General features: G+C 36.6%; 2 protein-coding genes across 2 annotated transcripts; one reads left to right on the top strand and one right to left on the bottom strand.

Moving 5' to 3' along the window:
- Positions 1 to 261: 261 nt before the first annotated feature.
- mfsd2aa (MFSD2 lysolipid transporter A, lysophospholipid a) lies at positions 262 to 11,073 on the top strand. The gene is made up of 14 exons (XM_062994880.1): positions 262 to 351; positions 1,810 to 1,938; positions 2,333 to 2,457; positions 5,787 to 5,910; positions 6,366 to 6,444; positions 7,024 to 7,172; positions 7,284 to 7,374; positions 8,103 to 8,224; positions 8,403 to 8,486; positions 8,901 to 8,984; positions 9,330 to 9,442; positions 9,853 to 9,996; positions 10,203 to 10,382; positions 10,955 to 11,073. The coding sequence occupies exons 1-14, from the start codon at positions 262 to 264 to the stop codon at positions 11,007 to 11,009; spliced, it is 1,569 nt and encodes a 522-aa protein (XP_062850950.1). The 3' UTR covers positions 11,010 to 11,073.
- A 4,723-nt stretch (positions 11,074 to 15,796) lies between these two features.
- zgc:153911 (uncharacterized protein LOC768172 homolog) lies at positions 15,797 to 19,811 on the bottom strand. Its single transcript, XM_062994879.1, has 4 exons — positions 19,728 to 19,811; positions 18,064 to 18,411; positions 17,678 to 17,968; positions 15,797 to 17,465 (listed from the first exon to the last, which is right to left on the bottom strand). Exons 1-4 carry the CDS (start codon positions 19,798 to 19,800, stop codon positions 17,269 to 17,271), a joined length of 909 nt encoding a protein of 302 aa, XP_062850949.1. The 5' UTR covers positions 19,801 to 19,811; the 3' UTR covers positions 15,797 to 17,268.
- Positions 19,812 to 24,236: the final 4,425 nt, after the last annotated feature.

Raw genomic sequence — 24,236 nt, 5'->3', positions numbered from 1 at the left:
TAAATAAAGGAATCTTATGTTATATTATCACACTAGCAAACACATTGACATAGTTGGAGAGAAATGGGCGGAGTTTGGCACCAGTTTGAATGGGAGTGGGTGTGGTCTCACATTTCCTCTGATAGTGGTGCTGAGCGGGTGAAAGCGGATTCTACGGCATCCAACCTCTGTACATCTGATCCTTATTATTGCTTATTAATTCAGATGTAGCTTTTTAAACCCGCTAAATCATTCAGATTCACATTAAACACTAGTCTGATGATGGCACGAGGAAGAGACGCTGAACAGTTTCCTGCTACTTTGTTACCGTCGGTGAAACATATTGGACAGAATGGCATCAGTATAAGTCAGGTGAGACTAGAATCAGATCTGATCATGGTTTTGCATTAGAGCACATATCTGTTTGCATAATAGTATCTATCAAAGTCTATTTAATGTTAAAACCGCGCCTATTTGATTAAAAAGACAATCAACTTTAAACCAATGTTTTTTTCAAACCAATGTATTATTATTTTATGAGTATTTACCTTAACCTAATCCAAATAAATATGAACTCTAATATATACAAAGATATATCACAGTTTTTATAGTTTGATTTTAGATTCAATTTTGTCCGGTCGAATTCAAAAGTTTACATACACTTGTATTTTATACCAGTTTTGGGAATTCATTGAATTCTGGAACCCAAACCTCTTTGGCAAAACGGTTTGAGTCCTTTCATAAGCTTATTGTGGGTTTTCCAATTTTACTGGCTCAAAAATATACTTACATCAAAACTTACATCTGTTTTATTTAGTTTCTCTTTGATCAGCTGCTTTAACAACCAGTACCAAGCTTTTGGTTGGAACTTTCAACATTTGGTGGAATTAAAAGTCTGGTGGAACCAAGTTTTTTGGTTTTCTGGCACTGACTAGTACTGTCCACGTATTCTCAGTAGCATTAAGGACTTTGAAAAAGCTCAAAGTTAGTCTCAGTTAATTATTCCAGAACCAGTTCTGATGTGTGTTTTGGCTCACTGTCCTGCTGGAACACCCAGTTACATCTAATACTGATGTCATCCTCCTCCTTCTTTATTTCATCCACTTTTGTGCAATACATCACTTTACTGGAATAAAAAAGCATCACAGCATGGTACTACCAAGTCATGACTGACAGTAGTCACTCAAAACAAACTTTTGCTCATTGTGGCTGGATAATGCAGTCCTCGTTTTGCCTGGCCATAAAACGCCAGAAGACATTTACATGAGATCAGCAACTCCAACTTAAACACACATCACAGTCTCTAAACCTATGGTGAATTTCTAGCAGCTTTAATTCATGGCAGACTTGTTGTTTTGGTAGTTCTGCATGTCAGTTTGGGTCCACTGTTCCATGTACTTTGTAATTACAGACTCATCAACTGCACTTTAATAAATCCCTGTTTTAATGAAGTACAACAGTTTTACATTTGTCATTCTGGGTGCTCTGATTAGCAACAAAACACTACTTAAACATTGTAGTTTTGAAACTGGGAAATTTGGTACCTGGTTTTGTGGCACAGCTACAGTTTCCTGGTGTGAAAGTTATGGTACTAAGTCCAGTTGAAAAGACTCCCTAAGGGGTCCGAATGCTTCTTCACTTGCTGCTTTGATTTCCTCTGACTTGGTTGGAGTCAAGGTCTTGTGGGATGCATCTGATATCAGATACCTGTCACATAGGTCAGGTAAGTGCTATAGCTGTAACAAAAGTTCCACCTTCACATCCAAGGTTTAAATTTTGCTATGACGCTCACACATGTCTCATGATTATTATATATTTTTTGCATTTCAGAATGAGAAGAAGAAACCTGATGTGTCTGTGTGCAGTAAAATCTGTTTTGCGATTGGAGGAGCGCCGTATCAGATCACAGGAAGTGCTTTGGGCTTCTTCCTGCAGATGTACCTGCTCGACGTGGCTCAGGTGAGAATGCAACACAGCTTTTTAATAGCTTTACTTTGTTATTGCATATAATAGAAACTTAGAAACCCCATTTCCACAAAAGTTGGGATGTTTTGTAACAGACATCCCAACAGGTGTTTACCCCTGTGTTCCATCACCTTTCCTAGTAATTTTTAAGCTTTAGTTATAGCATCTTTAAGCTTTAGCTATAGCATCTTAGCATGCTGGCTACCTAAAGGTAAAGTGCAAATCCACTATCAGTCTTTAGTTATGTGAGTACACTTTCATCAGAAATGAACAGCAGAAAAAATGCATACATTTAAATAAGATGGAAGTTAAATCATCCATCCTAAGTGTTGTTTGTTGTGTTTATAATACTGCTTAAAACACCAATATGTTGCTATCTCTCTTACAGTTGGAGCCATTCTATGCGTCCATTATCCTGTTTGTGGGGCGAGCATGGGACGCTGTGACAGATCCCACTGTGGGTTTTCTGGTCAGTCGCAGCCCGTGGACAAGGCATGGTCGTATGATGCCATGGTACTTTCTAACCCTCACACAGTAACAGACACCACACCTGCAGAATGCCTGATATTTAATGCATGACAGATTCTTGAAGATGTAATATCTGATTTGCCTTCTGTAACTCTGTACAAAACTTGCTCTTTGATGGGTTTATAAATAACATTTTCCTGTCAAATTAGTCATGAGACACCAGTGACTCAAGTGAGGAAGTAAAGGAAGGAATGGGTGATGGGTGGAGATTCGGAAATGCCGATTTTTGGTGTTGATTTCGTGGAATGTGGGTGTTAGTAATGATAAATACAAATTCTGTTCCCAAACCTATTTTAAGTTCTGGTCTGCTAATCTTCCTCTACACACAAAGTACCCATGTGGCTGTGTGGTTACCACTCTACCAGTTGTGCCATTGTGCTGTCTAAATGTGAAATACACTTCTTTGCCACTTTATTAGAAAAAAACAATACTAGTTCTGTGCAGACTCCACAGATTTGCTGCAGATTAGTCACCTGCACATTCATGCTTTAAATCTCCTGTTCTAGTAGGCGTTCCGAAAGTGTTCCATTATTCAGATCTGGTGACTGGGGAGTACACTGAACTGATGAAAGCAGTTTAAGATGACTTGTGCTTTGTGGCATGGTGCATGGTTTTGCTGGAATTAGCCATTCTAAAATAATGTTGTGGCAACAGAGGAAAGCACGTGGAGGTAGTCAACAAAATTCTTCTTCTTTAACTGTCTAGTTTGATTAGCCTGTGCCCATTGTTTCCTTGGCTTGTTTTTCTCAGCAGACATGACTGAAACCCAATGTGGTCTTCTGCTGTTCTAGCCCATCCACCCTGTTGTGGTCTGAGCTGGTTTTCTGCTCACCACAGTTGTGTCTGCTCAAACTCTTCTGGTCATTCTCCTGTGATTTCTATTGACAACATTTCTGCCTGCACAACTGCCTCTCACTGGATGTTTTTTGTTTCATTTAGCGAAATTCTAGAAACTGTTGTGGTGGAAATCTCAGGAGATCAATGATTTTTGACAAACTTAAAGCCGATCAGATCAGATTTTTTTCTTTATTCTGATGTTTGACGTAACATGATCTGAAGCTCCTGATTCGAGTCTGTGTGATATACATTGGGCTGTTGAAACATATATAACTATATTAGGAGAAAAAGGAAGCTTCTGTAATTTCTTAAATTTTCTCTAATTTTCTCTTTCTCTAATTTCCTTTGGGATCAATAAAGTATCTATCTATCTATCTATCTATCTATCTATCTATCTATCTATCTATCTATCTATCTATCTATCTGAAATGTGATTTGTGTATGTGTGTGTGGTGCTTTTTAGTCAGCATGTGTGAAATTATTCAGGTTGATCTTATCTCATGTTCTGATTGGCTGAGCTGAACACACCACTATTTCTAACCAATCATATCCTTCCAGGTTGAGTGTCTGTGTATAATGTGAAAGTGACAGTTTAAAAACGGCGCGATTGTGAGGAACTACATAGGTTACTAGAGGTCACGTGTAAGTGCATCTGTGTGTGCGTGTATATCTCAGTCTTCTATAAATGGCTGTACTGGCAGTATAAACTATAGTGTCATTGTTTCCGATGTATTATATTTGGAAGTAGCATGGTAGCACAGCATGTAGTGTGGGTGTCACACAAGACCAGGACCTGAGTATGGTTGGTGGTATTAGCAGGATGCGTTTTTGGTTAATACGAACACACTGTGAAACTAACCAGAATATTGCAATATTTGGGTTTATTTATAGTATTGTTAGCGTTACTGCTATTAAAAATCCCATTAAAGTCTATAGTCTTTCACACCTTTGCACCAGTGACAATGCGGCAAGTAGAAACCCAGCATAAGCCACCACCGCCTTTTGATTGATTGATTGATTGAGTACTTTATTAATCCCCGAAGGGAAATTGTGGTGTCGCAGCAGCAATAACAATTATGACAAAGAACATCACACAATGACATTACAATGAGGTAAATAAAGAATAAAAAAAAAATTAGGACAAATGTATATACAAGTAAGATATAAAATCTAAATATATATATTTATATATAAAGGTTATATATAAGCCCCTATATATAAAGGGGCTAAAGGTGCAGTTACAGACGTGCAATTTTACTTGTAGGTCACATGGTGTAAAAATGTTTTACATATAAGGAAAAACCTTTATGTTTAGCAAACCTTTATGTTTAATAGCTGCAATGTGTGGATGATAAGTAGAGGATACTGTCTGATGAAGGGTCCTGTTAACAGGAATCAGCAGATGAGCTAGAGATGAGGAACCACCATGTGAAGTGGATCCTGTTTCCTCCACCAACTTCATGGTTTGTGAAACAGGAAGTTTATCTCTGATAGCATCATTTACCAGCATTTAAACATAAAAGTTTGGTATGTTTAGTTTCCTCCTAAATAACTGGTAGGGGAAATAATAACCTTTAGTTCAACTGGATGTTAAATGGTAGTTGTTTTGGTTTAACAGCTCTAACGTTGCATTCAGGTAGATTGAAATGTTCAGGCCATGTCCAATAAATAAATAAATAAATATCATTGTGATTAACACTTGTAATTAAAACATTAATATTAGTCTAATATTTAGATTGACTTATTATTAAAACTGATCTGTGTTATTAGAAAGGTTTGTTTTCATTTTAGTACTAGAATGCAACATTTGTGCAATTTTATGGTGTAATAAGAAGCCACTTGAGGTGGAGCTACAAGTAATAAATGTCCATATGAATGATATTATTAACTTAGTTGTTTGTTTGCATTATTTTCTGTACACTGTTTTTGAGCATTGGATAAAACTGATCCTGGTTGGGGCGGCATGATGGCGCAGTGGGTTTGATTCTCCTGGGTTTGATTTCAAAGACATAAGAATTGGAGATACAAAATTGTGACAGTGTTTGACATTGAACATGAACTGATGAATCATGTGTAAACTGACTGTCATAAATGCAACCAAATTGTAAACATGATGTTCAATTTTAAGGTAATGAAGACTCCTCTTATCTTTTAAAATCTTGAATGACTGATGGATTGGACAGTTGAACTGGTTTGTAGCTAAGTATACTCTGATGAAGGATTAGTAGGTAAATTCTGGACACGGTGGACCATGTACTGATAGACTTTCAGCCAATGAAGCAAGTCCTGTTGATTCCAGCACTTGTGCTACAGTTCCTTTATTCCCTTTAATTGCACAATAATAATAAAAAAAGATGTGGGACACTCACGTCTACAATTAATAATCACTCATTTATACACAATAATGCTTTTTTATTATTATTATTGTTGTTGTTATTAAAAATTGTGTGTGTGTGTGTGTGTGTGTGTGTGTGTAGGATTGTAGTTTCCACACCGTTTGCAGTACTAAGCTATTTTCTAATCTGGGTGGTTCCTCCAGTGGATAATGGCAAGATTATTTGGTATTTATTTTTCTACTGCATCTTTCAGTCTCTACAAACGGTAAGTATTCACTGCATTCATTGCTCCATCCTCATTAACCCTTTTACTGCAATCACTGCTTTATCCTAATTCACTCTTTCACCACATTTATTCCTCAATCACTCTTACTGCATTTATCCCTCCATGTTGTCAATCACCCTCTTACTGCATTTATCCCTCCATGTTGTCAATCACCCTCTTACTGCATTTATCCCTCCATGTTGTCAATCACCCTCTTACTGCATTCATCTCTCCATCCTCATTCACCCTTTTACTACATTCATTGCTCTGTCTTCATTCACCCTCTTACCCAGTTTATCCCTCCATCCATCCAAAATCACCCTTTCACTGCATTCATCTGTCCATCCACCCTCAATCACCCTCTCACTACATTCATGTTTAGAAAATGTAGAGTTGCCCCAGTATCTCTGTGCAGTACAGGAGGTAAATTTGTGAACCTCTGTGTGTGTTTGCAGTGTTTTCATGTTCCGTACTCTGCTCTGACTATGTTCATCAGTTCAGAACAAAAAGAGAGAGATTCAGCCACTGCGTATCGTAAGTTTAGCTTACATTTATAACATCTTCATTTATTTAAGTGTATATACAGTTATCTCAAAAGTTTACATGCAGTAGCTGCTCTTTTCTGTGACTGAATCATTGGAACACGTACTGTATGTTCATAAATATTATTAAAAAAATAAATTAAATTATTTACATTATTTGGCAAGTGGCAAATTTATGACAACAGTTTAGGGCAGGCTTTTTTCTTGATCGAGCATGATTGTGCCCTTGTGCACAAAGCCAGGTCCAGAAAGACATGATTCTCCTCCAAGGTTCCTCCCTTCTAGGATGCAAAAATTAAAACAAAGACACAAGAAAAAGAGTGAACATATTTTTCACTTCAAAGTTTTGTCATCTGGGAATGAACTTGTGATAAGTTTTCCTGAAAGAATGTAGGCTGTTCTAGCCACATGGGCGTAGAGAATGATATGATCTGCTGTCCACACAAAATCTTTCGCTAAATCTTACACAAATCTTTAAAATTTTTAAACTGATACTCTTCATTTTATATGTACATATAATCATGTGTGCTTGCTTGCTTACTCACTCATTACCTCTCTCACTCTTTTTCAGGTATGACTGTAGAAGTTTTTGGGACTGTACTGGGAACTGCCATTCAGGGTCAGATAGTGGGTGGAGCCAAGATAAATTGTTTAAATTACACCTCTAATGATACACAGCTCAGCTCTGAGGTCAACTCTTCCATTTCACTGGATGATACGGTAAGAGTGGGTGCTAATTCAGAAAGTCATAAAATTAAACGCATTACAAAAAGTTTATCTGTTTTTATTCTTTCAAATCAAAACTCAGAGGTTCTTTCCCCTCCTTAACAGAAGCGAGCATATATGCTGGCGTCTGGTGTGATTTGTATCATCTACATTCTTTGTGCTGTTATTCTTTTCCTGGGAGTTCGAGAACATCGGGGTACGTCAATGATATACTTTTTATATAATGTGTATTAGGTTCAGCATTCAGTAGAATAAACGTTGTTTTTTTTTATATAAACAAAACACTGTCGCCTCACAGCAAGAAGGTCCTGGGTTCGATCCCCAGGTGGGGCGGTCCGGGTCCTTTCTGTGTGGAGTTTGCATGTTCTCCCCGTGTCCGAGTGGGTTTCCTCCGGGTGCTCCGGTTTCCTCCCACAGTCCAAAGACATGCAAGTGAGGTGAATTGAAGACACTAAATTGTCCATGACTGTGTTCGATATAACCTTGTGTGAACTGATTAACCTTGTGTAATGAGTAACTACCGTTCCTGTCATGAATGTAACCAAAGTGTAAAAACATGACGTTAAAATCCTAATAAACAAACAAACATATAAACAAAACATTCAGACACCAAAAACATTAACATTAGCAATTCTTTAAGCTGTTTGTGGTTAAATTAATTTGCCTTTTGTTGCAAAGACTTTTAGTTTTAAACATTTTTAAATAATGTTTATTGGCATTTATTGGTCAGGAGACCAGCCATAAGGCTTTGTTTGGACATATTTTTTTTTATTTTTTTTTATGAAACGTCAAAATGTAGTTTATTGGTCTGTGGCATGAGGTCATTTGCATACACACTCTTACTTTTTCCATAAATGAGCAACTGAATTACTGCCAAATATTCTATTTTTGCCTCATCTGAACTGTGTGCATTTCTGTGTGTAGGTGTTGCATGTGTGAAAGAAGAGCAGCGTTTATCGTTTGTGGAAGGGTTACAGCTGCTGCTGAAACATGGTCCATATGTTAAACTGGTCATGGGCTTCCTCTTTACATCCCTGGCCTTCATGGTAAGAGAGATGCTGTATGTAATACTATTTTTCTTATCATGTCCAAAACCAAGATCTCAATCAATCAGTGAAGCATGGTGGTAGCTTGTCTGATGTATTGTGATTGAAATAATATGTCTGGGATGGAAACTGCATCAGCTGAATCTTTTCTTATTTATTGTTTTGATTATTCCAACAGTTAATAGAGGGGAACTTCGCTCTGTTCCTGATCTACACATTAAGACTGCGTGAAGACTTCCAGAACATCCTGCTGGTTATAATGGTGAGTTTGGCTTCACACTGACTGAATGGATCAGTGTTCCTACACATCAGGGTTGTGTATGTTTAATGTGATGAATGAAAGACTCATTTGGCAAGGATGAAATTTTAAATGCTTTTAACTTTAGTCAGGAGAAAGTGAAGCAGAAAATGACACAGTTGCAGTTAGAAAAGGACAAAACCACTGCAATGTAGAACCTTTGTCATGTTAACTTAGACTGTAGAACATTTTTAATAATAACTATTACCTAACTTGCTTAATCATTTAAAAATCAGTTTGTGAATCTTATGACAGTTCATGAGGAATTGATGCAGAGTTTGATTTAATTTGAAAAGAGTTCCCAAACTTTTCTTTGTGACTCTATGTGCTTGATTTAAAAAATTGATGTTTGGCATTTTTGTATGTTTTTGGCTGTAGCTGTCAGGAACTGTCACTATACCCTTATGGCAGCTGTTCCTTACACGGTTTGGTAAAAAGACCGCCTTCTACGTTGGCATCTTGGTAAGTAAAAACATTTTTTTCCTATTTGCAATGGATATAGTTTTAGGTGATCACACCTCTACCTCTGTATTCTTCTGCCTCTTGTGCTGGTACCTCAACCAGTAGTAGTCCAGACAGTAGTAGTCTCTGTATCCAGTATCCACTTTCACATACATGTCCAACTGGGCCTGCTAAGCACACAATAAGACAGAAAATAAATTGACATCTCTGTGCATTACCACCACATGCCACTGGGGTGCTGTGGCCCACAGGCTGAAAAACCACTGACCAGTATGATCTTGGTGTGTTGTGTTTTACTGCTTTTTAATCTGTGTGTGTGTGTCTGTGTGTCTGCCTGTGTTGTAGTGGGCAGTCCCCTTTATGATCCTGGTGGTGTGTATTGAGAGTAATCTGACTGTATCATACATCGTGTCAGTAGCAGCGGGTGCTAGTGTGGCAGCAGCATTTCTCTTACCATGGTAAGTATCAGCATGATAAATCAAAATTGCTGTTCTGATTAGAAACATTAGTTACATATCACCAAGTTTAACTGGTAAGCCAATTTAGCTTGCAGTTAAACTTACCAGCTAGTATTCTTAAATGAACTCGCAAAAACATTACCATAAAAGATATACACAAGCACCATTTATCAAAAATGTATTAAATATCAAACCATGCATGCTTTTAGAACTCCACTAAACCGAAATCTCTATACATTGAAAAAAATTGAATTAATTTACAGAAGGAAACACATATGCATAACATAATGCAAAAAATATTCCTTTAAGTTTTATACAGTAACATATTTCTACCACAGAGAGATATACAAATCCCTCTAACTTACATACTGCAGCTTTAATAACTTAAAATGATTGTTTTTATGGTTCAGGTCAATGCTGCCCGATGCTGTGGATGATTATAGAGTTAAGAATCCCAACTCTCATGGTCATGAGGCCATCTTCTATTCCTTTTATGTTTTCTTCACCAAGTTTGCATCTGGAATCTCACTGGGAATCTCCACCCTCAGTCTACAGTGAGTCACACTCCTTCTCTGATTTCTAATTGGTCTATTATCTGTCTGTTCTGTCATTCACTTTTATTATTATTCACACTTCATTATTATTTACACTATTGTCTGTACTATGGTATGAGCGATCAATGTTTTTGCTCATGCACAGATGCAGAAATTGTATAGATATTTATTTATAGATTATAATACGTGTGTGTGTGTGTGTGTAGTTTTGCAGGTTATGTTACAGGAGCTTGTGTACAGCCTGATTCAGTGAATTTAACCCTGAAGCTGCTAATGTCAGCTGCACCCGTCTTCCTTATCATTGTTGGCCTTCTCATCTTCAGGCCGTACCCAATCAATGAAGAAAGAAGAAGATACAACCGAAACCAATTGCTCAACATAATGCAGTGCGTATACACACACACACACACACACACACACACACACATATTTGGGACTGATTCAGTCAGGGTGTGATTTCATGTCTGATTTTAATCCTGAACAGACCTGTGGGTTTAAAATGTTTATTTTATTGTAAGAGCACAGATTTTCACACTAAGAACATCATGAAACTTTAAAGTGTTGTCATTTCATAACCAGTGTTTGTTGATGGCAGGGTGTAACAGTTGCTATGTAGGACTGAGTGAAAATGGAAATTCCATTTCTGTTGCTGTTTATTTAAATCCAGATTTACAGATTTAAACTGATCCTTAATTAATAATGCATCCATAAAGATCTGTTGTAAGTCTCCAAACAAGTGGCTGTTATAGAAACAATAGCAATTGTTTAATGCTTATATGCCAATTACTGATTCAGGAAGTATTTTGATGATGTGTGTTTAAACAGACAACTAAATGTATTCAAAATAGTAGTACTAGTCAATATATTTGTTACGTTTGTGTGGCCTATGCAGATTTCCATGCTGTGTTATAATGCTACCATGTCATGTTTTTTAATTGTAATTCTTCTGTTCTCACAGAAATGGCAGTGAACCGGAATCGGACACCTCTGGAGCTTCTCAAAGTACTGTCTGACATGTACAGATTGGTGTTGTGATGACGATCTGAACAACTTCAAATGCCTTATGAATTTTTTTCACATGCTGGTGTGATTAAACAATGAAGGAATCACATGTTTGGTTTTGCACTAGGTATTGTTGTACACTGCATTAGCAGTGTTCAAATTTACCTCTATCCGGTGGAATAATAGAGAAGAATGTCCATCTGGTTACAACCTGACTGCAACCTGGACAAGGACAGGGTCACAAGGGATTTTTACAAACAGGACTGGAACACAAACCACTCTTTCATCTTGTTCAAATAACCAATGAAGTTAATCTGCTGTATTTACGCCACAAGAGTCGCAATTTCATCCAGCAATCCTCCTCGGGGAAAAATGGCACATCTGTCGGAAATCATTCAAATGAAAAAATTGCTTCTATATTTATTTAACTATACAAATTTATGCTTAACTTACACGATATGACCAAAAGTATGCTGATACCCCTCTAAATTATTATTAAGGCTTTCAGCCACATCTGTTGTTTCCCTGTTCAAAAAGTGAGAAGTCCAGTGGCCTGTACAAAGTTTTGAACTTGACCACATTAATAACCAGACCTAATAAATGCTCTTGTGACTGAAGCTCACATTTCTATTGACAGGCTACAAAATCTTGTGGAAGGCCTTTTTAGACTGTTGCTGGTCAGGTGTCCAGATTCTTTTGGCCATATAGTGGTAGTTGTTAACCAACTGATGCTCATTACATTATAAATCCAAAGGATGTTTCAGTTTACTAAATTTATAGAAATCTTGAATTTGTGGAACTTATAATTTAATTCTGTCTGTTTGTGTGTGTGTGTGTGTGTATGTGTGTGTGAGAGAGAGAGAGAGAGAGAGCAGTGCTGTGTATGTATAAGTGTGTGTATAAGTAAAGAATATTTAATAAACTGTGAAGGAAAACAGCACTTATGTAAACACACAACTAAGTAAATAATAAAGGATAAATTTATAATAGAATAACTATAGGATGGAAAATGAGTGTGAATCCTGAGCTTTTTTCTCTGCAGCGAGATGCTGCTCCCACCTAGTTGTGATTGGGGATAATAATACTCGAAGAGTATTGGAAATTTAATTGTTCTTGTTCTCTAATTATTAATACTTTCTGTGCGGCCCAGTAATAAACGACCCACGGACCAGTACCAGTCCGCAGCCCGGTGGTTGGGGACCACTGTGTTAGACCATGTATGAGCTATTTTTATGTGTTTAAATAGAGTTTAACGAGCGGCACAGTGGCTCGGTGGGTAGCACTGTCGCCTTAAAGCAAGAAGGTCCTGGGTTCGATCCCCAGGTGGTCCAGGTCCTTTCTGTGTGGAATTTGCATATTCTCCATGTGTCTGCGTGGGTTTTCTCCGAGAGCTCCGGTTTACTCCCACAGTCTAAAGACATGCAGTCAAGTGAATTGAAGACACGAAATTGTCCATGACTGTGTTTGACATTAAACTTGTGAACTGATGAATCTTGTGTAATCAGTAACTACCGTTTCTGTCATGAATGTAACCAAAGTGTGTCAAACATGACATCTGTTAAAAAATCTTAATAAATAAAGTTTAACCATCGAGCAATTTAAAGCATCATTTCATACCAATGGTTCCATAATTTACCTGAAAAAAATGCAATATTTTGGTTTTAAATGTAAATACCTGGTTTGAACTAAATTTATAAACTCTAAGTACTGGAGGCTTGACACAAAGACACACAGTAATGTTCAGCTGTAGTGATGTCGGTTTAATTAAACTTTTATGAATGATGAATATTTGACAGCATCGCGGTGCAGCTGGTAATGTGGGTCCCAAATAGCAACATGGGTCATGAGCACTGGGTTTGGTCTTCACCTAGTCATTATCTGTAAAGAGATTTAAATTAAAAAGCATGCAGAAGTAAAACTGGCTTCTGTAAACACTTCTAGAGGTAAGTGATTCTGAGCCAGTGTGACCTGACCAGTATGAAGTTAGTGAATTTCTTTATTTCTCCCTGTTTAGTCCAAGTGGTGATGAAATTCTTTGCTGACAGGGAACAGTCTGGTGATACTTGCAATTCCTACTCTGGGTGCCGCTCTAAACTTAAACTAGATTAAATAGACAAAAGTATGTAGACACCACTTACTAATGGATTTGGCTATTTCAGCCACACCTATTTCTAAGTAGAAAATAAAATCGCTGTGGCTAGAAAAAGTTTTGCATGGGTAACACCAGTCTCCCCAACACATACTAGTTGGTGGGTTGGCTACTTTAAATAACAGCTTCTTTTGTATCAAGTTTAATACAACGTTTTTCATCACAAATCATAAAATTGGCAGAACAATTTGAGTGAAAAGTTGAATTGTTAAATAACGTTACATGAATTTCAGAATTTCTTAGTTTTTGGTTTGTCCATATTTAAAACAACTAGATTAATCAAATCCACCTAAATGTCTTTAAATATCTGCTTTAATATAAAATAATAAAATGAAGAAACTGAGCTTTTGACTCTGACAGACTCAGTTTTGGTCATGTGTACTAACAGATTTATTTTGATGCATCTCTTCCTGTTAGTGCTTTCTCCTTCCTTCTGTTCATCACTAATCATCACTAAACAAACCATTTAAGTTGGGTTCAAGTCAGGTCTCTGGTAAAGCCACTAGAAATCCTCCCCACTTAATTCATCAAACCATGTCTTTATGGACACTTTGTGCAAAGGGGCACAGTAATGCAGGAATATGAAAAACCTTTCACAAACTGGTGCCACAAAGTTGATGTACACTCACTGAGCACTTTATTAGGAACACCTATCTTACTTGTACATTCATTGATTGTTTAATAAGCTACACCTACCATTCAGATGGACTTTGTGTGAATACAGTTACAGACTGCGGTCCAAGTTCAGTTTAATTTAATAAATGTCTCCTGGTTCTGTGTAGTTGTACTTTGGCATGTTCTTCCTCTTCTGCATTTGGAACACTTTCTCATCACCTTCTAACACCTTCTAACACATCTTTTCAAAACATAACAGTTGATGGGTTGGCTATTTTTAATTACAGCTGTAAGTGTTTTTCATTATAAATAATAGAATCAGCTGATCAATTTGAGTGAAACGTTGAATCTTTAAATAATTTTTAATAATTAATTAACTGAGCACTGTTGGAAACACATATCTGGTATATTTCTTCATTGTTGAATAAGCCACACATACCATACAGATGGACTTAATAGGTTTAAAGTACTGACTGCAGCATCTACTTGTGTTAACACTTTGTTACCTGGTTTCAGCCCCATCAATGACTAGGTGGAGCCCCATTAGACTATCATTGAACAGATGATGTTTTGATTGTGGTTTATTTCAATTTTGGCTTATAGAATGACACTAACATGGTAAAGACATGGTAGTGTGTGTTGAGCTTGTATAAGCATAGCAGGTGTTGTTGGGATTTAAGTGTACTGATCAACAGATGGGCTGCAGTAAGTAAGTGCATCTAGGTTTAGCTTAAAAAATAATCAATTAATGTGCATACCAGATATCATTAATATCTTATCTTATTGTTGATAATTTACACATCTGCTAAAAATGGGTGGTTGAAACACCTCAACTTGATTTAGGTGAGGTGTCTACATACTTTTAGCCATCTAATGAACATGTCTATTTTGAGTGTAGACAGTAGACTGTAGCCAAACGGCAACTAAAAATAGTGCGACATTCAGCCCTGGATACGGTAAGTTCTCATGGAACTATTTTAGTACACTGACATGCTTTCAGTGAGACATTATGGAAATACATCATCAGTTCCTGATCCATTTCAATTCTACGAACACAGCTTACATCAGACTGGAAATACAAGGAATAGATTTCAGGTGAATCACATGGATGGACGCGCGGTCTGCTTAGTGTTGGAACATGGCCAGTTTCCGGAGTTATTCCATACAGGTTCCTGATACCAAAACCTGCACTTTTTTTATGTTTGACAAGCTACATTTTCATTTTGAAAACTGGGTCATAGTAACATGAAATCAGTCTTCACCTTGTTCTTCCTGTGTCTGTAGTTTACTTCAAGTACTTCTATCCTCTCACCTCCCAAAACATGCAGAGAGTGGATTGGCTGTTCTAAATTACCACTAGGTTTGATTAGATGTGTAATGGTTTGTGACAGATTGATGCCCTGTATAGGTTTTATTTCTAACCTTAACACCACCCCAGAACCCCAGAACTACTGTACCCTTGACCAGGATAATGCAGAACAATAAAACCTGGGTTTACGCCTTGCATTTTTTTAAATGGGTTTTTTCTCTAAACACTGTCCCAAAAACATGCAAAAAGTGGATTGGTTGCTCTGAACTGTTGAAAAGTGTGTATGAGTGTGTCTGATTGTGTTACACTTAACTGGCTTTATTGATAGTCTTCCTGCGCATCCATCTACTGGTAGTTAAGGTTGTCACAGGATGATTCGTTATAGTTATGCAATGTGTTTCTGGGTGGTTCCAGACATGCCAAGGCCTTAACCAAAAAAACAGCAGTAAATAACTACAAACATGACAGTTGTTTTGATAGGTTAAGCCCTGTATTAAAGAAATGCATTATAAAAACTCTTTTGTTCTCTGCTACGCATGAAAAAAGTAGCGTCAGTGCCACATCATGGCAATAAGCATGGCAATAATCCAATCTGAAGGTCCCTCTGTCCAACCATCTGTCCAACTATCTATTCTTTGATAACATTGGCACACTGTTGTCTCATACAAGAAAACACAAACATTGACAGTAAGTGAACATCAAATCAACTTTATTTTGTAGTAATATTTTTATAAATGTCATAAAATATTCAGAATAAACACGAGTGAATCAACACTACTGAATGAAGGTTTAAGATGAACCAAGAGAATAAATTAATTTTATCATGATTGCACATTAAATCAAGTTTCATCTATCATGTAAACAGTAAACATAATAATACAGAACATCCCGCTGCAGCAAACACTAGGTTTTATATTAATAACCATCATATTGAAATTTAAGCTGCTGAACAGGACATACACATTTGCTTTTATTAAATTATTATATAAAATGATACAAATTTTCAAAGCTGCACCAGTGTAATGAAAGATAAATAAAACTTTAAATAGTACAGTGGTTCAATTTAAAATCCTCTGTTTTAATCAGCCGTCTTTGTATAACAGGCCTTTAAAAAGTTTCCTGGGGCTCTGGTGGCCCCGCAGTCTAATACTCAGATCAATAGCCCAGATTGAGTCCTGGCGGTGGTGTAGTCAAGGTAATGTCAAAGGAAAATGGAAAGAGTAGTGTGGTCCTCCATGCTAAGGTGTAAAAATCAAGTCAACGTGATCACTCGTGCTGGAGAAGGAATGGCTCGATGTGCAGATCTCTTCAGTATGGTTGTTGTGCATTGTGCAAAGGGAAGTTCAGTGGAACCAAATTTGGTGCAAATAGCAGAAAATAAATTAACAAAACACTATTTAAATTAAATTATATTTTATAGCTTCATGAATGGTACTTACAGTCATGGTCATACAGTAAAGATGTAACCTGGATACCAGAATTATTTAAATAAATTAATTAAAAAAAAAAACACAAAAAACGCACAACCCACAAGTAATAATAAAAATCTACTCGTGAATGTATTTCATTTGACCAGCAACAAAATAAAAACAAAACTTGAATAGACCCTTATTTTGGTGGTCGAATCAAGTCTGATTTTGGTGGTCGGGAACATAGTGACAGGTTCGCCCTGTGTAGCCAGGAGGCACCTATGGTTACAGGTTGTGTCCCCTGGACAGCCAATGAGATTGCAGCCTTAGAATTAAGTGCCTGGTTTGAGTAGGATACCAGCCTACTAACCACTGGGCTACAGATGAGGTAAAAAAAACATTCATTTTGGTGGCGTGAAACCCAGATGGATGCACAAGCAAGTGGGATTTGTAGGTTAGCCAGCTAACTTTAGTGGGATTTACACCATCTTAATAGTTATTGTAAAACTGGTTCAGTATTATTTTAAGTGAGTTAGCCAGCTAACGTCAGGTTTTGCGCAGGCTTAACAATATCAGTAAAGCAGTTCAATATCTGAACATCTCAGTCATCATAGCAACTTGTTTTGCATAGCTATACTGCTTCAGATGTGTTCACTTTAGTTTTAGAAAGTAGGCCAGCTAACTTCATGATTTGCTCTGGTTTATGTATAACACAGTCAGTCTGACATCTAGCCAGCTAGGTTAATAATTAGTAGGAATGAAGTAGTTAAAAGAGTTCCTGCAACATTTTACGCTGCAACACCACAATCTGTTTTTTGTGTCCTCAAGCCTAAACCATCATCCACACTTAGGTATTTCTGCTTTTTCTTCATTTGTTGTTTTCTGTAGAGCATCACTGAAAATATTACAGCAGTTAAAGCTATAAATCCAAGCAAGCAGAGGCAGATGATCAGTGATTGTTCATTTTTGTTGAGGTCTCCATATTCTGCAAATTAAAATATACAGAAATATTATTGTAAGAGTGTTGGTACTAAACTAAACATATGCACCACAAAAATACAGTATGTGGGGCAAATATTTAACCCATTTCCTTATTTAGCTCATATTTAATCTATTGTTTCTTCTATTTTGTCCACCAAGAATGTCATTAAGTTAAATAAGTTAATTAAAACAGCATACATAATCAGGTAGTCTTACGTGCAAAGAGGTCAATGTTCCTCCTCATCTCCTGACCCAGTTCTTCATTCTTCAGGATGAATGTAATGGAGATGTTCACAGGGACGGTGAGGTTCAGTTTACTGTTCACACTATACAACTGTGTGTCTTTATCCTGCCTGAGCTGAGTATGAGTGTTGTTAGTGACATCATCCTCATTTTCCATCAGCCACTGCAGTGAGGGAGAGGGGTATCCACCCTCAGAGGTCACCAGGACCTCCACATGGCCTTTGTTCAGCAGTGAAATGTGTAGCTGCGGTTCAGGATAAAAAGCTAACAAAGGAAAATCAACATAAAGTACAATTAATTATGAAGCTACATTTTATGCTAACATAATCCAAACATTGTGTATAACTTAGTTTTAATACCTGCTACGTTCATCTTAAAGCTTTTCTTTTGGCTGCCCAGCTGAGTACTGATGGAGCAGGTGTACTCGCCAGCATCCTCCAGATTGATATGGTCCAGCCTGAGAGATGCGTTCCCATTTTTTAGCTCCTGATAGAACAGGCTGGTCCGGTTCCTGTATCGATGGCTCTGGTGCTGCAGCTGGTCTTGGCCGTAGTAGAAACTGTGGATGACCTCTAGGTGACGTTGCCAGGTTATCACACTGCTATAGAGGTCCCATGAGCTGTCCACCGGAAACGTGCAGAACAAAATCATAGACTCACCGTATAAACCATTCTGGACATGAGTGGGCACTGAAATCTCAAACTCAGCTATGGAGACAAAAAGAAAAGATGAATCAGAAGTGTGAAAGAACAACACGGAAACTGTAATAAGCTCCCAGGATGAAATAAGTGTATTTGTAATTTCTTTACTAATATTTTGTTACACCTTAGCTTACACTTAGCTTACACTACCTTACACAGCAGATTATTACTGTACAATTTCTATAAAACTGTATCCAATACATTGATTATTCAATAAATAATTAATACATGTAAATGTAACACTCAAAAACATCAATCTACTTAGTAAATGGAAGAGATGACTTAGCAGATATTTTTCTTATGTTTGATTTCTAAAGCAGCTTTAATATACAGTATAGTAAATGATCTAAAATTAGGTGTGGATAAGGTTTTTCTGACTTTATGCAGGTTCACCTTGTGGAATCATCAAGAGATGGAAAATTTAATAATAATAAAAACAACTAAGCATCAAATCACACGTTTAAAAAAATCACTGACACTTTTTCCAGAAAACGCTGAATATAAAGACAGGGCAGTGTTACAGATGAGTTATAGATTAGTGGCACATGTTGATGATGTCACCAGGTTGCGCCTTGTTGCGATAATAACAGAGTGAGCTCTTAATATATCTCGGGTGTCATTTGCTGTATACACGACCAGGTAGTTGTAACCTAGTGGTTAAGGTACTGGACTAGTAAGCAGAAGGTCGCTAGTTTAAACCCCACCACTGCCAGCAAGCAAGGCCCTTAACCCTCAGTTGCTTAAACTGTATACTCTAAGTCGCTTTGGATAAAGGCGTCTGCCAAATGCCGAAAATGTAATTAAAGAGAAGGTGTACTAGTTTCTCATTTTAAGTTCTTGAAATAGGTATTAATGGTAAACCTTGTTGGTATCTTTAGTTGGTTTCTTTCACCTTTTAAAATACGTATTCATTTAAACTGTAGTCATTACTAAGTGAATTACAGAAACTTCTCCTGTTTGTGTTTTGAATCTCTCAATGGAGATCACACACAATCAGAGATCAACATTATTATTTTAACAATTATATACAAATACTACAAATGACAAATCAATAGTGATTTATTGTAAATAATTGCTTCAACAAGCTCTGAATGTTCATCCGCATTAATGTAGAGTTAAATGTTGAGATTATTATATAGATTTATGTAGAGTAAATCGTGTGTTATAACTGAATTATTAACTCTGTATATTAAGTTGATCGCAGCATTATAATCTATAATAATAAGTTCAGTAAAACTCTATACTGTACTCTGATTTATTATGAAGGTTTTTAGTAAACAGTTCTGTACCGAGAATATTTCATAATAATAAAATGTACTTACTGTAAGAGGAAACTCTGTCCAGAAGAAACAGAAGTGAAAAGAATCCTATTAGTAATGAAATTTTAAATCTCATATCAATGTTCAGAAGCTCCAGCAACGAAAACCGTGATCGAAGATCTGCTCTTAGACTGAAGAACGAAGCGCTTGTTCCTGTATTAGTAGTACAGCTGTGTAGACGTCACACTCACGCCCACATTACGTTTACTGATTGAATGGGTTATTGAGGTGCGGCTTTATTTTGATGAGGTAACAACTGTTTGGTGTTTCAGGCCCACATGCAGTCCAGATCTGTCTCCTATTTGTATATGTGTGTGTGTATTAGGGTTAAAATAATTCTGTATGAATGAGATAATGAAGAATCAGACAACAGCGACCTGTAAAGCAGCTCAAGTCTTGTATACAGAATAATAGGTAAAAATTGCTTCTTTTCATAAGAACATTGGTGATTTGTGGTGCTGCTTTATATGCACAATTAAGTTATTTGGAATAATATTTATTATTTGCTTCTACCTCGCAGTTTACAATCCACCATGCGATCTGTGTTCACCTCGTCTCAGGTACACAGTGATGGGACATATCTTTATTTATTTTAATTTTTTTAATATGTTCCAGTAAATGGAAATGTGTAGCTGTAACATCTTTCGTTTCTGTTGTAATGATGTGTTAATAATAATTGATTTTATGTTTAAACTGTATTTCTGGGTTGATGTTCTTGTGCATGTTGTTCATTTGTCAGAACATGGAACAGTGGTCTTTTACTAAGGTTGGAAAGAAAACCTGTCATTTTACAAATTTGTGGTTTTCGATGGTTGGGTGTATTTAAAAAAACAAAACAAAACAAAACACAACATTAACCATGAATTAGTAGCTGCTGGAGCATGAGTAACAATGTCAACAGTTGAGACAGCTTTGTTTTATCATAGGCTTAGATGCAACAATTCAGGAAGGTAGATCATGTGCGTTTCTCCCAACCTTTACAAGAGACCACTGTTCCATGTATTCCATTCTTTTAATTCTTTTTAATGAGTGCATTTAAACCAGCATGATTTATGTGCACACAGAGAAGTCACCAGCTGTAACCAATTGTAATCAGTAATGATTAATTAGGAAGACATAATTGAAAGATAAATGACATTAAATAATTTTCTATACTACTAATTTAATCATCTAAGGTGCTGCCTATATTTTTGTAACCAGAAACATTTACAGTAAAACTGAAATTAAAAAAGTTTCTTAGTCATTTACATTTTCGTCATTTAGCAGAAGCTTTATCCAAAGCCATTGAATTATCACTGAATGTAATTAGAGCAATTTAGTGTTGACAGCCTTGCTCAGGGGCCCAACAGTGGCAACTTGGTGGTGATGGGGCTTGAACCAGCAACCTTCAGATTACTAGTCAAGACCTTGACCGCTGAGCTACCACTGCCTGATTAATCCGATTATTAATTAATTAAATAATAACATAATAACTATTACACTTTATGTAATAATATTTGCAGCTAAAATAAAAATCGTATTGCTATGGTAACTGTTAACGAACATTAAATGTATTATTTTGTTTGATCTGGCAACCCGAGATGAGAGGCCGCTCCTTCGCCGCGTCAACCAGAAACAGAAAACCAGAAACAGCCGGTAGAAATTCAGGTTTATTCTAGAAGTTTCTAGAAGTGAACTCTGATAATGTTTACCTCACATTACTAAGCATTCCTCTAGTACTGAGTTATACTGGGTAACTGTGGTCCTAAAACAAGTTTTGCTGGTGTCTCCAGTTCCATTAATCCAGATACAGCTGGTCTTCCATAACCCACTACTTATTTACCAGCTAATCTATCATTAAACTAACACTACCCAGTTTCAGAATCAGACCAGCTGTAGACCTGAGTTTTTGGGAGCAGAAACCGGGTTAGATTTGTAAACTGTACCTTGACCCCTGTCACACCTGCGGTGAAATACTCACCTGGACCAACTGATCACATGGACACAGAAAATTCTTTCTTGAAACTCTTTAAGCTCTTCCAAGTTCCAGCAGCTCCTAATTCATGACAGACCTATTTTTTGGATGTTGTTCATTGTTCTGACATGGTTCTGAATTTCCGCATAGCATTATGATATACAGGGTTTTCTGTCTGACCTTACAAAGTGACCACTGCTCCTTTTTTATGACTTCAGACAAACTAGACCTATTTATACAGACACAGTCAGAAGCTGGAGTCAGTCATGACCAGTAATTATGAATTACGAGGCCATTAAACCTTAACTATAAAGTTTCTATACAAGACCAGATTAATAATCTTTTTATATATTTATATAAAGTTTCATATTTATATTTTCTTCAGTGTAGGGTGAATGTTTAAGAATAAACCTTTTATTTAAGTACACGTTTTTAAATATTTATTGTACGGTTACTAAGTTATGAGTATTTTGGGTAATTAGACTATTACTACGATACTACTGAGCTTTATTATGACAACCGAGCAGTTGCGGTCATGTGAGCTGCGACACTCCTTGATCTCGCCGTCACGCGGTCACGCGGTTAATGTAACCCTCCCATAGTTCCAAACAAACCCGGCGCTGTCATGTTCTCATATGGGACAGGCAGCAGTGAATGAAATATTAAACGCTAAATAATAAACATTTGTACAATTTCTGGGTATTTTCAACTGCCTTTACATTTACTGCATCTGCTTTAATGTCAGTTTGGTATATGAAGTGGAAGATTGATGTTTATAATGACTTGTTAATAGGTCGTTCTTGTAAACAGTAAATTATATTAGCATACATTACATAATGCCATAATCAAATTCATAATCAAAGAGTTTTTTTGTTTTGTTTTTTTGCATAAACTAATCTCCCTTCACTTTCCTGAGGATTCATAATAATAATCATTTTGGCTAAACACTAAGTCATGTGGCTGGATTCATAAGGTTTACCTGCACTGAATGAACAGATTCATAAACACACTACCGTACCTTTAACATTATAGTGCAGGTACATGAAATAGCATGAATTCATGTCTTATTTCATGAGTGATTAATAATTGATTCCTACATGTATTACATGAATGAATTCATTATGAATATGCACAAGTTCATTTTGTCTAATGTAAGTGGTGGACAAGGTACATAAACCATGTAGTTGAGTTAAAGTAGAGATATCCAAGGTAAAACATTACTCCAGTAAAGTAGTAGTAAAAGTAAATACTTTTTACCTCCACTTGAGTAAAAGTACTAAAGTATTTACCTTCAAATGTACTTAAGTATGAAAGTCAAAGTAGCATGATTTATTATGGCTCTAATGTTTTATCATTTCTGTAACAAGACTCTTGATTAATTAATTCATTTTAGATGAAAAGACTCTAGTGTCATTAATTTAGCTTAACTGACTAAGCTAAGCTGGTTATTTCATTATATGTCAGCTTGGTCTCTGTATGTATCTAGCTTTTGTATGATTATGTTATTGTTATTTTAGCCTTTCTTTAAAAGCTGAGACTGCTTTTAATACCACTGAACCCATCACATTTTCTTTTACTTACATCTTTTAATAATTTGGAAATAAAGACACTAATTGTTGCAGTTTTGCAAGTACAATTTTTACCCATTCTTCTGTAGACAAGACTTGAGCTGCTAAACAGGTTGTGGTCACTGTTGTCTGATTCTTTATTGTCTCATTCATACAGAATAATTTAAACCCTAATACACACACAAATACACAAATAGGAGACAGATCTGGACTGCAGGTGGGCCTGAAACACCACACTGTTATAACTCATGCAGAATGAGGCCTGGCAATATCCCTCATGTCCAGTGGCGGCTCCTGCAAAATCTCTCGGGGTGGGGAATTGTTGCGATGATGGCCAAGGTGACTCGTTCAATGGGTAAATTAAAGCTTAAATAATTAACATCTTAAGTCATCTGTCAGTTTGCCCTCACAAATAACTTTGAACATGGAGCGAGACCAGCTTTACCATTAATCATAAAATAAAGTAAAGCCTTCACACTAACAATTTAATTCAGTCTTCATCAGAGAGCATTTTATTTTAGGTGCAGCAGATCCAGAATAAAGATCGGCATCGGGGCTGATGTGCAATAAATAAAGAAGAACAATTAAACAATTGGGGAGATACAATAAGTGCAATCACAATTCACAATTTAAAAATTATATTACTTACTTGTAATTTACGTGTAACATATGATTTCCCCTTCTTTGTAGATACTTGCTTAATGTTTAAACTTGGTCTGGGTGGCCCAAATTCTTTAGTTGCTAATTTATCCTGATTACACGATGACTCAATGGCATTTCCGAGTTGCTCCGTCATGGTGACAAGATCACGACACCAGATTCAGACCTGGAACTTATTCAGATTGTATTGCAGCGCCTGCAGTTTGAAAAAAAAAATCTATGAGAGCAAAAGGGGTGGTACTGTACGGAACATTGGACGCTGATTGGTCAGTCACAGCTGTGATAGAAAAATTTCTTCCCTTTCGCCCTTTGGTGGTGCGTCGCCCGATC

The sequence above is a fragment of the Trichomycterus rosablanca genome, chromosome 5, assembly GCF_030014385.1.
Source record: "Trichomycterus rosablanca isolate fTriRos1 chromosome 5, fTriRos1.hap1, whole genome shotgun sequence".
NCBI classification, from domain to species: Eukaryota; Metazoa; Chordata; class Actinopteri; order Siluriformes; family Trichomycteridae; genus Trichomycterus; species Trichomycterus rosablanca.
Note: the sequence above shows the minus strand (reverse complement) of the source record. Positions and strands in the feature narration are given on the sequence as shown.